The sequence below is a fragment of the Carlito syrichta genome, unplaced genomic scaffold (genome assembly GCF_000164805.1).
Source record: "Carlito syrichta isolate Samal-C Ts95f unplaced genomic scaffold, Tarsius_syrichta-2.0.1 Scaffold301645, whole genome shotgun sequence".
Lineage (NCBI taxonomy): Eukaryota > Metazoa > Chordata > Mammalia > Primates > Tarsiidae > Carlito > Carlito syrichta.
This window is the reverse complement of record NW_007245741.1, coordinates 564849-577095: the sequence shown is the minus strand read 5'-3', so window position 1 is coordinate 577095 and position 12247 is coordinate 564849. Positions and strand designations below refer to the sequence as shown.

Here is a 12247-nt window from a genome sequence, read left to right as displayed (position 1 = left end):
ACCCCTATTAAACAGAGGAATTCTTGGGTTATGAACAGCTCTAAATACACTATGCTACACTTGTAATTTTTTGAATTATCGATAACACTTCATTAAGCCAGAAATTCCTGCACAGTCTGGTATAAGGTAAGGACATTATAAAGAATAAAAAGTGAGGACTGTAAAGGGAAGTGGGGCCTGCCCCACATCAGTCTCGCTGCCCCTGCCCTGGGTGGAAGCAGCCCCCTCTCTTAGACTTCAAAGAGTGACATGAGCAAGGGCACATATTGGGGACAGGAGCATGCAGAGGTGCCCATTAGAGGCGCTTGGGGGCCTAAGAGAAGGCCTCAGCAGTCCCAGATATGCTGGAAGACAGAATGGAGGAGGGAGCAAATGCTTGGGTTACCTGGGAAACATTTTCTCTAAACTTCTTCTGTACCAGAGTGAACCCCCAAAAAACCAGAATTGCCTTTTGGAGAGCAGGTCCCTTGTGGTGCGGGCTTTCCCCACTAGGTAAGTGTTCTAGAAACCCATTGGCTTCAGTGTACCAGCTAGCATTGTTGTGAGAGGCTGCATTGCAGAAGAAACATCGTAAGTTGTGACAAACATTTGACTGGTTCTTCCACTATGACAACACAACTACCCACACTGCACACTGAGTGTTGAGCAGTTTTTGACCAAAGGTCCATGCTCCCTGTGCCCCACCCTCCTTATTTAACTGATCTTGTCCTGAGAGACTTTTTTGTGTTTCCACATGTGTAAAAAGACCTCAGAGGGAAACATTTTGCCGAAGTGGAAGAAGTGAAACAAAAAACAGCAGAAGCACTAAAAGGCATCAAAACTGATGAGTTCAGAATCTGTTGTGAGCAGTGGAAAAAGCAACTCGATGGGTGTATTGCATCAAATGGAAAATATCTGGAAGGTGACTGAAGTTTAAACATGTAAGAATAAATGCACAATTTTTAATAAATTCCATGGATTTTTGGGTCCCCCTTGTATTTCTACCTGCCTGACCATGTGAGCTCACCAAGCACTTAAGAATAAAACCCTATTCGGGATCAGTGTTCTGGTCTTCTCCATTCATTAAAACGTGGTTGTTGACAACTCCTACTTCCATGCCAGCATACCAGAAAGTCAGCCCTAGTGAGGGCATCTGAGAACTACTGAAAGATTGGAGGTGTGGACTGTTTTAGGATATTGTTCTTCAGTCTCCTTTCCACTCTCCCCAGCCCCATAGATAAGTGGGTTGTCTGTGAAACCATCAGATAGAACATTTAAAAGGTCACAAGATGAAAGTAATTACCAGTACATCTTTGTTTCCAGCTGCAGATTTATTTCCACATAAAAATCTATTTGTAGACATTACAGAATTGCCATGAAAGCCACACACCATTCAGACTCAACAGAAAGCCCACAGGAAAAGCACAAGATGGATGGACTCAGCTGCCCTTCCCCCACTGGTGGCCAGGAAAGGACAAGCAGAGAGTCTTTCCGGGAACAGGAAAATCCAGCATCAAGGGGAAAACAATGCAGACACTGCATGAGGGGCTTTCAGTGAGGCAGGGATATTCCATGCCAGTGGAAGGAGGACCCTAGCACCCCTCCCGTTGCCCAAGAATACCACACCATTTGTGAGAGTTTGCACACTGTGTCCCAAACAGCAATGCACAGATACAATTCTAGCATCAAGAGCACAAAAACACAGTAAAAGCAAAAGACAAAGCAGTCTGGGAACTATGGGTTGATTTTCAGCCCAAGACAGAGAGCCAGCTCAGACTTCTGAATTTTTCCATCCTTGTTCACATCACAGTGACGCAGGAGAATCTCCCGGAACTTATCCAGGTCCACCCCACTGATGCTGGGCTGAGGGCGACAAAAATAACATTCAATAGGCAAGTTAATGTCAGCCCCACCCTTTTAATGCCCACCCTGATATTCCCTAAGCTTAGAGGGTTCCCTGCCTTCTGAGAGCACTTCAGAGAAGATGGCCACAGGACAGTGAGCAAATGAGCCTATCTCCTCATCCCACCAAATGCATCCAAGGGTAAGTTTTCTGCCAACAGCTGGATTTCTCAGCATGCCCCCTCAGGCCACATCACTTTCCTACAGTTTTTATAAAAAGTCTACCTTATTAGCAACTGTAATAAAAATACTTTGCCTCAAGGTAGATAAACATGATCATAAATTCTGTCTTGCTGCACTGATGGGAGATATACATTTTATTAACTCCTGTGGAAGATTCTTATGCTTTTAGTTTAAAAAAGGGTTATACTGAATGAAAATCTAACTAAATATTATATTGTTGAGCTAGGCATGTAAAATTTATTCCAAGGAATATTTTTAGGGGCTAAGAAGGAATGTTAGCTAGGAATGTGATGTATGTTAGCTAGGAAAAGTTTTTTACTTCAAGCTCAAAGGCCTGTAAAAATGAGCAATGCTTAAACTAATTGATTCTCCATGTATTATTTCATGTAATTTTCACAGTAATTCTGGAAGGTAAAAAATTACACCTTTTCTTGCAGATCGGGAAGCAGAGGTTCCGGTTCATCAGCGTTTAAACATCTGAACAAGCTGGAAAGTCGTAGCAGAAATTTTTGTCCTAAGTTCTCTGACTCCATTGAGTACTCATTCTACTATTTCACACCATTCTCATAGAGAAAAAGCTGGCCTAATAAGCTAAATGAATGGTAATGAATCTGTGAACAAAAGTTAAACTGAATGAGCCAACCTTCAAGATGGATCCTGAGTGGCTAAACTGGCCTAAATTTAAAATAAAACCAGATAACCATTTGCTGACTAGTGATGACAGCATACTCTGAGGTCCCAGAAAACCTGAACCTTTTTATATTTGGAACTTTCAGCACGCACATGAACCAACCAATCAGGGATCAGCTATATCAACTAATCAGAATTTAGCTGTGTTACCCAATCAGGACTCAGCTATACTGGCCAATCAGACCTTAGCAATGTCAACTAATCAAAACTAAGCAAGTTTTAATCCTTCATTTGCACAGACAAACCTGACTAGAAAAGCCAGACCCTGCCTTTGCACCTTGCAAATTGCTCTGCAGTTTCCATGTCCCTAATTTGTAGACAGTTCTCTGGAATAAAATCTTTCCTCCAAATTTCTCAGATAACTGCTGTTAACAAATATAAATTTAAAGGTCAGTGCCCAGAGAAGAAAAAAAAAAATCCAGCTTAGAATTCCAAACCCCTTGATTACTGGAATCGTTTTGTGAGTCAACAGAAAAGGCAGCTTCTTATAGGGTTTTATTTCAAGGGACGTGGAAAGTGTTCCCTATCACCCCACACTTCCCTAAGGTTTCCTTGCTTCTAAAGAAAATCTCAAAAAATAATTGATAGGGAAAAAAAATTGCTCATTCCTTAACTAGAAAGTGACATTAAGATATGCTAATTTGCAATGTTCAACAGGGTAAATGACCAACACCAAGTTTATTCCTGATAGTAGATTTTAAACATGAGGAAGGGAAAAAGAGAACAACAGAAATTGAAAGCCAGGTGGTAAAGCAGGAAGAATATATGCCAGAGTGGGACTGGTGTTTAGGGAGGTATCAGGAAGTGAAAGAGTCTGGGACCAGAATATCAACTTGATCAACTTCACTTCTCTGTCAAGGGTGCCCTGAATGATTAGATTATAAGGCTAAGATGTTACATTGTCTACAGGTTCTCTTGGTTGGATCTTACAAAGACAGTTCCCTGGATGTCAACATCAAACAGTACAGGTACGGCCCAAGGAAATATGGCTCAGAGGTCCTGAAAATAGCGGACTGCTCTCTGAGGCCACATGTTAGGAGCTCGTTTGTTCTATACAGTTTCAATGTGGGGATATGTGCTGAAAAGACACTGAAAAACATCTTCAATGACTTGTTGCTATGACTTTTCTCCAATTAGTGGCAACTTGCTCCAGGATCCTTTTGGCAAATCCCACTCAGAAAATACTCAAGTAGTAATCGTCTACACATTAGCATGAATTAATTTGCCAGTGTATTTACCTCATTCAAACTATTCTGTGCTTTTTTTCTCTCATTGAAGAATAATAGACTGTGTTTCCTACCATAGCAATAATTTTCTTCAAGTGAGTGAAAATATTTTTGGTGTGTGAATGTATGTGTTGGGGAATGGGAGGTATGAATGTGGATTATGAGGGAGAACAAAAAAATACTTGAATTATTTTGGAGGGCAGATCTTTTGTAGTACAGACTTCCCTCACTAGATAAGTGTTCTAGAAACCCATCAGTGTTTATTTGTTTGTTTGGTTTTTGTTCTTTAATTTGAGTCGGAGTCTCACTCTGTCACCCAGGCTGGAGGGCAGTGGCATACTGCTCATGGCCATCACAGCTTCGACTTGCAGGGCTTAGGCAATCCTTCCACCTCAGCCTTCCAAATAGCTAGAACTACAGGTGTGCACCACCATATCCAGCTAATTTTTTTTTTTTTGAGTTGGAGTCTCACTCTGTCGCCCAGGCTGGAGTGCAGTGGCACGCTCACGGCCATCACAGCCTCGACCTGCTGGGCTCAAGTGATCCTTCCACCTCAGCCTTCCAAGTAGCTGGAACTACAGGCACATGCCACCATGCCCAGTTAATTTTCTGATTTATTGTAGAGATGAGGTCTCGCCAAGTTGCCCAGGCTGGTCTCAAACCCGCGAACTCAGGCAATCCTCTCGCCTCCGCCTCCCAAAGTGCTGGGTTTACAGGCATGAACCACCGTGCCCAGCTGAAACCCATTAGATTTTATCTGTAAATCTTGAAAAGGTTGTGTCACAATTTGCAAAAGAAACATCCTTAGTTGGCAAACAGGTGACTGGTTCTTCCACTATGACAACACACCTGCCAATACCCCAATGAGCATTCAGCAGTTTTTAACTAAAAATGTCATGACAACCATGCCCCACCCTCCCTATTCACCCAAAAGTGCCCTGGGTGACATATTTTTTGTTTCCCTAATGAAAAAAGCTGTCAAAAGGAAACGTTTTGCCAATATGGAAAATGTAAAACAAAAAATGGCAGAAGCACTAAAAAACCATCAAAATTTATGACTTTAAAAACTGTTTTGAGAAGTGGAAAAAGCATCTCAATAGATGCATTGCATTAAACAGAGAATACTTAGAAAGTGACTCAAGTTTAAACATGTAAGAATAAATACACAATTTTTTATAAATAAATTCCAAGTTTTTTAAATCCTCCTTCATATGTAAGGGAAGTTTCTTTGGACCTTTTGAGTTATGTTTTTGATCCAAGACTACTCAGTATGAGGCAGGAGACCTGAATGTTTCTGCTCAAATCTTCATATTAACTTCAGAATAAACATACGATGTTGTATCTGCTTTCATCACCGATTTACAGATGAGTAAACTAAAGCACAGGGAGGTTTATTAGCCTGCCCACTCTCATACATCTGCCACATATGAGAACCAGGATACAAACTCAGGCGGGCAGGCACCAGAGCACATCTCTTTACCACTACACTATATTGTAACATTTTGTGTACAAATATAATTTTTTTCTCATTCATCTCATAGGAAAGTGATCGTGAGTCTGGGATAAAATTGATTTAAAAATTCTTATCCTCTCCCTTTTAATCTCAGCAATAGTGGGACCTCTGGGGTTGGCCCCCTCTCCTCAGTGCTTTGCCCATAGTAGCTGCTCAATCGTATCTATGAAATTAATTAGTGATTGTCCTCAAATGCAGTCTTTATGTTCTCGTCATGTTTCCTGTATGTTCCAACTCTTTTAAAATGCTGGAAGCAAATGTCCAAATCCTCTGTTAGTCAGCACTCCTCAAATATCTGTCCTAGAGTCATCGTCAGGACTCCAAGACACTGCATCATGTTGTGACCACTAGAGGGTCTAAATTATAGTCTCCATAGTGACAAGTGCACTTTACTGCAATCCATTTGTGATTACTTTACTAATCAGAATATTTAATTTTCCAGAACCTCATTCTCTAAGCATGCAAAATTACCTGTTCTTTGTTCCACAGTGCTATTTATTGGCCACACTGCTATCTGAAAACATTGAGGGGATAGGCAGAGGTAAGACATTATTGCTAAGACATTAATCCAAGTCTCTACCAGCAAGCCTCTGCCTGACTGCAAAAAATAATGATAATAAATCCTACATCCAGGGCCAGACCTGCTCACTGTTTCTCCTCATTATCATATGCATTGCTATTTAAAATGAAAATAAGGGATTCCATTGACATTCCTTTAGGATAATTTTACTAGACAAATAGAAGTGCTTGCTCAGATAGTAGGAGGGCTCCTAGACCTTGCTGTACTAGGGGCCTCTGCTGTAATTTGAGAAGGTCCAGGAAGAACCTCCTTAGTTTTCCACTTGTCTTCCCATCACCAGTTTCCATGGCACATGACATTCTTTTGTTAGATGTTCACTCTTTGGGATTATAATACCTTCTCCTTGCCATCCATCCTCTCTTTTAAAAGTTGCTTATTACCCAAGAGAGTGCCGCACATCAACTCATCAACATCACAGTGACAAAATATATACTATATACACCAGAGTGCTATCTTCCTTCATAGACAAATCTAGATAAAAATGAAGTCATCATCAGTGGCTTTCTGGGTAGTGAGGGTAGGAAAAATTGGGTTGGAGTAAAGTACATTGAAGAAAAAAATAGGGAAGCACACCTGCTGTTTCTTCAAACGCTGGCTAAAATTTGACAATTGGTGCCAGGAATTGTAAAGTGTGCAAGTCCCTTGACTTGGTAATTCTATTCCTGGGACCAGGTCAAATACAGAAAACAATTTAGGCACAAGGATATTCATTACAGTATTATTTTAAATCACAGACATGGGAAGCAATCTAAACTACTGGCAATAGGGGAATGTTTAGGTAAATTATGATCTAACTACAGGTGAAATAGTATATGGTCACTGAATAACTATTACTGTTATTCTATAATCGATGACATATCGTATACTATATATCATATATAATATACTATGATAATGGCTATTGTTTGCTATACTCTCCACTATATACAAAACATACTGGAGAGAAGTCAGTTCATAGTGTATCTGTTAGTGTAGATGTTATACTTCTGTGTTTTCCTCTATTTTCAAATATCTTTATGATGTATATATCAAGTTTACAGTTAAAAAGTGAAAAGAAGTATTTGTGCTAAGGGTTAGTTCTTGGGAGAGGCACGCGTTAGAGTCAACTCTTTAGGTTAGTTATGGTCCCTTCTTGCCAATCTTCTTCCTATCAATAGAACAGAGACGAGTAGATGGGATGTCTCTGAGAGAAAAGAGAGAACTTTGAGGAAGCCTGGAGGGCAGGAACTCTCATCAGCTCCAGGCAGACATAGGGTCATCTCTGGAGGTCCATGTATTTGGTTTTCAGTGTTACAGTTCATGTTTCTACCTCTTCTTGCCAGATCTTGAATTTCTTGCCTTTCCATTTTCTAGCTTAAACCAGAGTCACGTGTTGATTTTTATGCTGTGTTGACTGAGCAACAGGCTCTTAAAAAATATTGGGCTATCCGGGCTCGGTGGCTCAGCCTGTAATCCCGCGCCTTTGGGAGGCTGAGGTGAGTGGATTGCCTGAACCCGCGGGTTCGAGACCCGCCTGGGCAGCGAGACCTCATCTCTACAATAAATCAAAAACTCAGCCGGGCATGGTAGCGCATTCCTGTAATTCCGGCTACTTGAAAGGCTGAGGAGAAAGGATCGCCAGAGCCCAGCAGGTCGAGGTTGCGGTGGCCGGGAGCGGCCACTGCACTCCAGTCTGGGCGACAGAGTGAGACTCCAACTCAAAAAAATATATATATATTGGGCAAAAATAATTGTACATATACTTGAAAATTTGCTATAAGGGTAGATATTATGGTAAGTGCCCTTACCACAAAAGGAAAAACAAATTTTTTAAAAAGCAGGCAGGGACCTGGAGAAACTTTTAGAGATTATGGAAAAGTTTATGGCATTGATCATAATGATGACTTAATGAATGAATATTTATTTCCAGATACATCAAACTGTATACATTAAGTATGTGTAGCCTTTTTGTGTCAATTGTATCTCAATAAATTGGTATGTGAAAAAGAAATTGTGTCTGTTCTCTCAGGGACTTGCTATCTTGTCAGACAGACAGAAAACAGACTTTGGTACCATTTTTCAAAGCTTGAGAAATGGGGTGTTTCGGTAAGCAAATAATCTTATTCATACCAATGCAACATATGCACTTTATATGATTTTCCAAGAATTAAAAAACTATAAAATAAGCTTACTTCAGGATTATTACTGTAAGCATCAAGAACCCTGACTCTGACCCTATAAACTTAGAAGTTGGACCAGCTCCCTTCTTACCCCATTGCATGCTCTGATAGTTGTTTTTAAAATAAATCTCAGACATTTGTTTGTTTACTTTACCCAAGACTCATAAAATGAAAAAAAATTTAAAAGTCATAGGAGAGGACCTATGCTTATAAAGCCAAAAAATGTCACATTCAACTAATGGTCATCCCCTAACTACTTCTAACCAACTATATGGTAAATATTTTTAAAGAAAACTAAAAGACTGAGAAAAATCCAATAAAGGCATACACCTTCAAATATCTAACTTAAGAGGAGAACATTAATAATAAACTACTGTGCACATACTTTTTTAGCTCAACAAATCATCTGGGAGCTCCAATACATTGCTTTTCTATCACTGACCACAGTCTAACTCAGTCCTTAGGAACTAGCTCTGTCTCAAAACTCAGCTTACACTGAGAGGTGCATTTTTGCTGTTCCAGCAGCTCCACAGAAACAGAGAGGGAAGGAAACGAGGTATGGGGATCTTCTAATTTCCCATGGAGGTAATATAAGTCCATTAAAGAAAAAAGCTAGCCGGACTAGGTGGCTCAGCCTGTAATCCCGCGCCTGTTGGGAGTTTGAGGTGAGTGGATTGCCTGAGCCCGCGGGTTCGAGACCCGCCTGGGCAGCGTGACCTCATCTCTACAATAAATCAAAAATCAGCCGGGCGTAGTAGCACGCACCTGTAATTCCGGCTACTTGGAAGGCTGAGGCGGAAGGATCGCAGGAGCCCAGTGGGCTGAAGCTGCGGTGGCCGGGATCCCAGCCACTGCACTCCAGTCTGGGCGATGGAGTGAAACTCCAACTCAAAAAACAACAACAACAACAAAAAAAGCTGATCTCTGCTTCCAACAAATCTCTTTGAATGGTCTCTTTAATTTTCCCTTCTCTTTAATTTTCTCTAAGAACATATCTTGTCTACTATGTTGTTGGTTTGGATTTTGCTTCCATCCTCTCCTATTGGCCTTTGAAAACCATTGCCAAACTCAATGTCAACTGAAAGACAGAATCACTGGAAAGTATTAACATTGTCCAGATTTTAAAATGATTTTGAAAAGGGAATCCAGCAAAATTCCACAGGTTATAGATCTCTGAGCTTTCTCTTAGAAAATCATGTAGAAATAAACAATGTTATTGAAAGTTATATCACTTTCTAGATTAATTTGTGATATAGTCTTTGTACAGCAGTTAATATTTATTGAACTCTCAATAATAATATCTTATTGTAGATAATAATTAATGAAGTACCACCATATTAATTGCCCTATGCAGATTTGCTCTTATAATCATCATGACAACTTTATGGAGGTGGAATCTGTGATGATTCCTATCTTCCTGATGAGGAAATTAGGGTTTGGGGATGCCAAATGACTTTCCCAAGGTCATATTGACAGTGAGTGGTAAAACCAGGCCTAGAACGTAGGGTCATCTGTCTAGAACCTGAATTCTTAGTTTAAGTTCTTATCAGTTTCTTAACTTTTACTTGCTTTATTTTCAATATTTTTCTACAATATGCAGAGATAATTTTATAATTAGAAAAGAAAGCAAAAATTTTAAAACTATAAATTCTAAAATGCATAAGTTAATTGCCATCTGACATAATCACTCTTATCTTTAAGAAGCTTTCTTTTGCACTGACTTCTTTTACAGTATTATTTTGACAGGATTATCCAGTAGAATGGCATGGCCATGCATTCAGCTTTTAATTTCTTTTATAAAATTCTCTTTGAAATGCTAACTATTTCTAATCTCAGAAATGTACTCTAAACATTATAGCAGCTTTGTTCAAATAAAATAACAAAGATTTTTTATTTTTGGAAATCATATTATGTCTCAGGGACGGTGCTAGGTATAGACGTTATTCCTAATTATCACACAACTTTGGGAAGTAGATGTTACTGTGCCCATTTAATGGGTGAAGAGACATGTGTCAGAGAGGTTGAGTAATTTTCCCACAGACATACAGTTAAATGGTTGATCTGGAGTTAAAGCTCAGATTTATCAGAGCCAAAAGCACTGTTCACCATTTTATACTCACTTGCAAAAAGTTTCCAATCAATTATTTTCATAGCAAAGGAAAAAAAAAAAAGAAGAGAACAAAAATGTGATTACAAAATAGGATGAGGAACAGCTGCCACCAGCAAGGTAATCTCTCTGAAAGCCACTGCTTCAAAGTCTGTGTATCCAGTGACTTTTGATTCAAACAGAGCTCAGTCCCTCAGCCCTGCCCAGCTGCCTCCCACAGCCTGGCAAAGATGTGAGATGCTGGAAAAGTTTTTCAGCAACAAATAACACCTCAGACCCAGGAAAAATTTGTTTCCCACAAGTCTGAGATAAGATTAAAGAAAAGGGATAGCAAAGAAGGAAGACTGGTTTGGTTAATAACTGATTTCTCACTCTGGCTGAGTGTCCATACTTACTGTAGAGCTGTATGTGCAGGCCATGATGGAGCAGAAGGCCAGATCCTGGCCTAAGAGTCTGCAAAGATCTTAAACCCCCAGAATCTACACTCAGACAGTCATTGGCCCTGGCTCCACTGCACAGAGGAGGCCAGGTAGTTCTCAAAACCAGGCTCACAGTTCCATTCATTCTATCAAAACCAAATTAAACTCCAATTTAGCAAGTTCTTCTGCCGTGCATCTTTAATATCTCATAGATAATTGCTCAGTTTCTATTGCAGGAGCCATTCTGGCATTAAGTAGATAATGAGTAAAGTGAGATTCTCCTTTAGCAATCAACATAAAAAAGCAATACCAAACTAATGCCCATCAAATATTCTGGCTATGCCAATGCTTGTGAAATCTCCAAGAGCAACAAGTAAAGGGAGAAAAGAAGAGCCAAGGGACCAGCTGGGATGGGTTCAAAAGTCTGAAGTCACAGAAGACATCTCAATCACCCTGATTAGACATCAGAAAGTGTCTTGTCCATGCCTGCTCAGTCATAGTATGTGAGCTTTCTGGAGATTTATGCAAAAATTACTATCTATCATTTTTCTGTTCAAGGCTCCATAGTCTTAATCAGATTTTCAGAGGTCTGGAATGCCAAAAACAGTTAATAATTGCTACTCTAATCTGTGGCCATCTGGGAAAGACACAATCATTGTGTCCTGAACAAACCTCAAAAAATCTCTAATGACACAAGACTATTAAATTCATTGTCTACACAGTTCCATAGAAAAAGGAAGAGCTAGAAATTATCTGCTTGACTGGATCATGCAGCCGATCAATACAATTCACTAGGATCTCAAGGGAGATTGCTTTTTGTAAACATTTTCTACTCTACACAAAACAGCTGTGTGATGCAAATATAATCTAAATTACATCAGCTTCAACCAGAGCAATTTCTTTACAGGTAAATAACCATCTTAGGCTAGGTGTTAAAAAAGCCCCTCGGTAAAAAAAAAAAAAAATCCTGAAGATTAGATTTACATGAAATTAAATTAAAATTCTATTCTAATAACCAAGTCCAGGAGGGAAAATAACTTTCAGTAATCAAAAAATAGAACAATAAGATATTCGGTGACACTGCTTCTTTGGTAAAAAAGGTGACCTTGAAATGATGGTTTTAAAAAAAACTATGATGACTTCATTAAGAAAGCAAGGGAGATTTGTTGGGTTTCATAGAAGTTAAAAGGTTATTAGATTACATCCCTAGGTTTCTCTCTGACCTTAACTTTCGGTTCTACTGATTCCTACAAATAAACAATGGAATCAATCAAAACAGCAGTCTCAATTCATGATGAGAATAATCTACATGCCCTCATGAAATCACCTGGACAAGCTCCATCATGTCTTTGACAAACCCATCCACTTCTGGGCCTTCTAGGGCTCCCGTTTTACTCTGAAAGATAAAAGAGCCAATAATCCAAGTATCATTTTCTCAAGCTAAAAAGTTAAAAAATAAATTAGGCCAATAGATTATAACCGTATTCTT

At 39.5% G+C, this 12247-nt stretch overlaps 1 protein-coding gene across 1 annotated transcript in view; it reads right to left on the bottom strand.

Annotated features, from left to right (window-relative positions):
• Positions 1–1291: 1291 nt before the first annotated feature.
• Positions 1292–12247, bottom strand: part of SCGN (secretagogin, EF-hand calcium binding protein) — a 49190-nt gene continuing 38234 nt past the window's right edge. Inside the window, exons 10-11 of the mRNA XM_008055064.2 lie at positions 12086–12154; positions 1292–1842 (exon numbers count right to left, since the gene is read on the bottom strand). Of these exons, the coding sequence (XP_008053255.1) occupies positions 1714–1842; positions 12086–12154 (198 nt within the window). The 3' untranslated portion in view covers positions 1292–1713. The remainder of the gene's footprint in view (positions 1843–12085; positions 12155–12247) is intronic.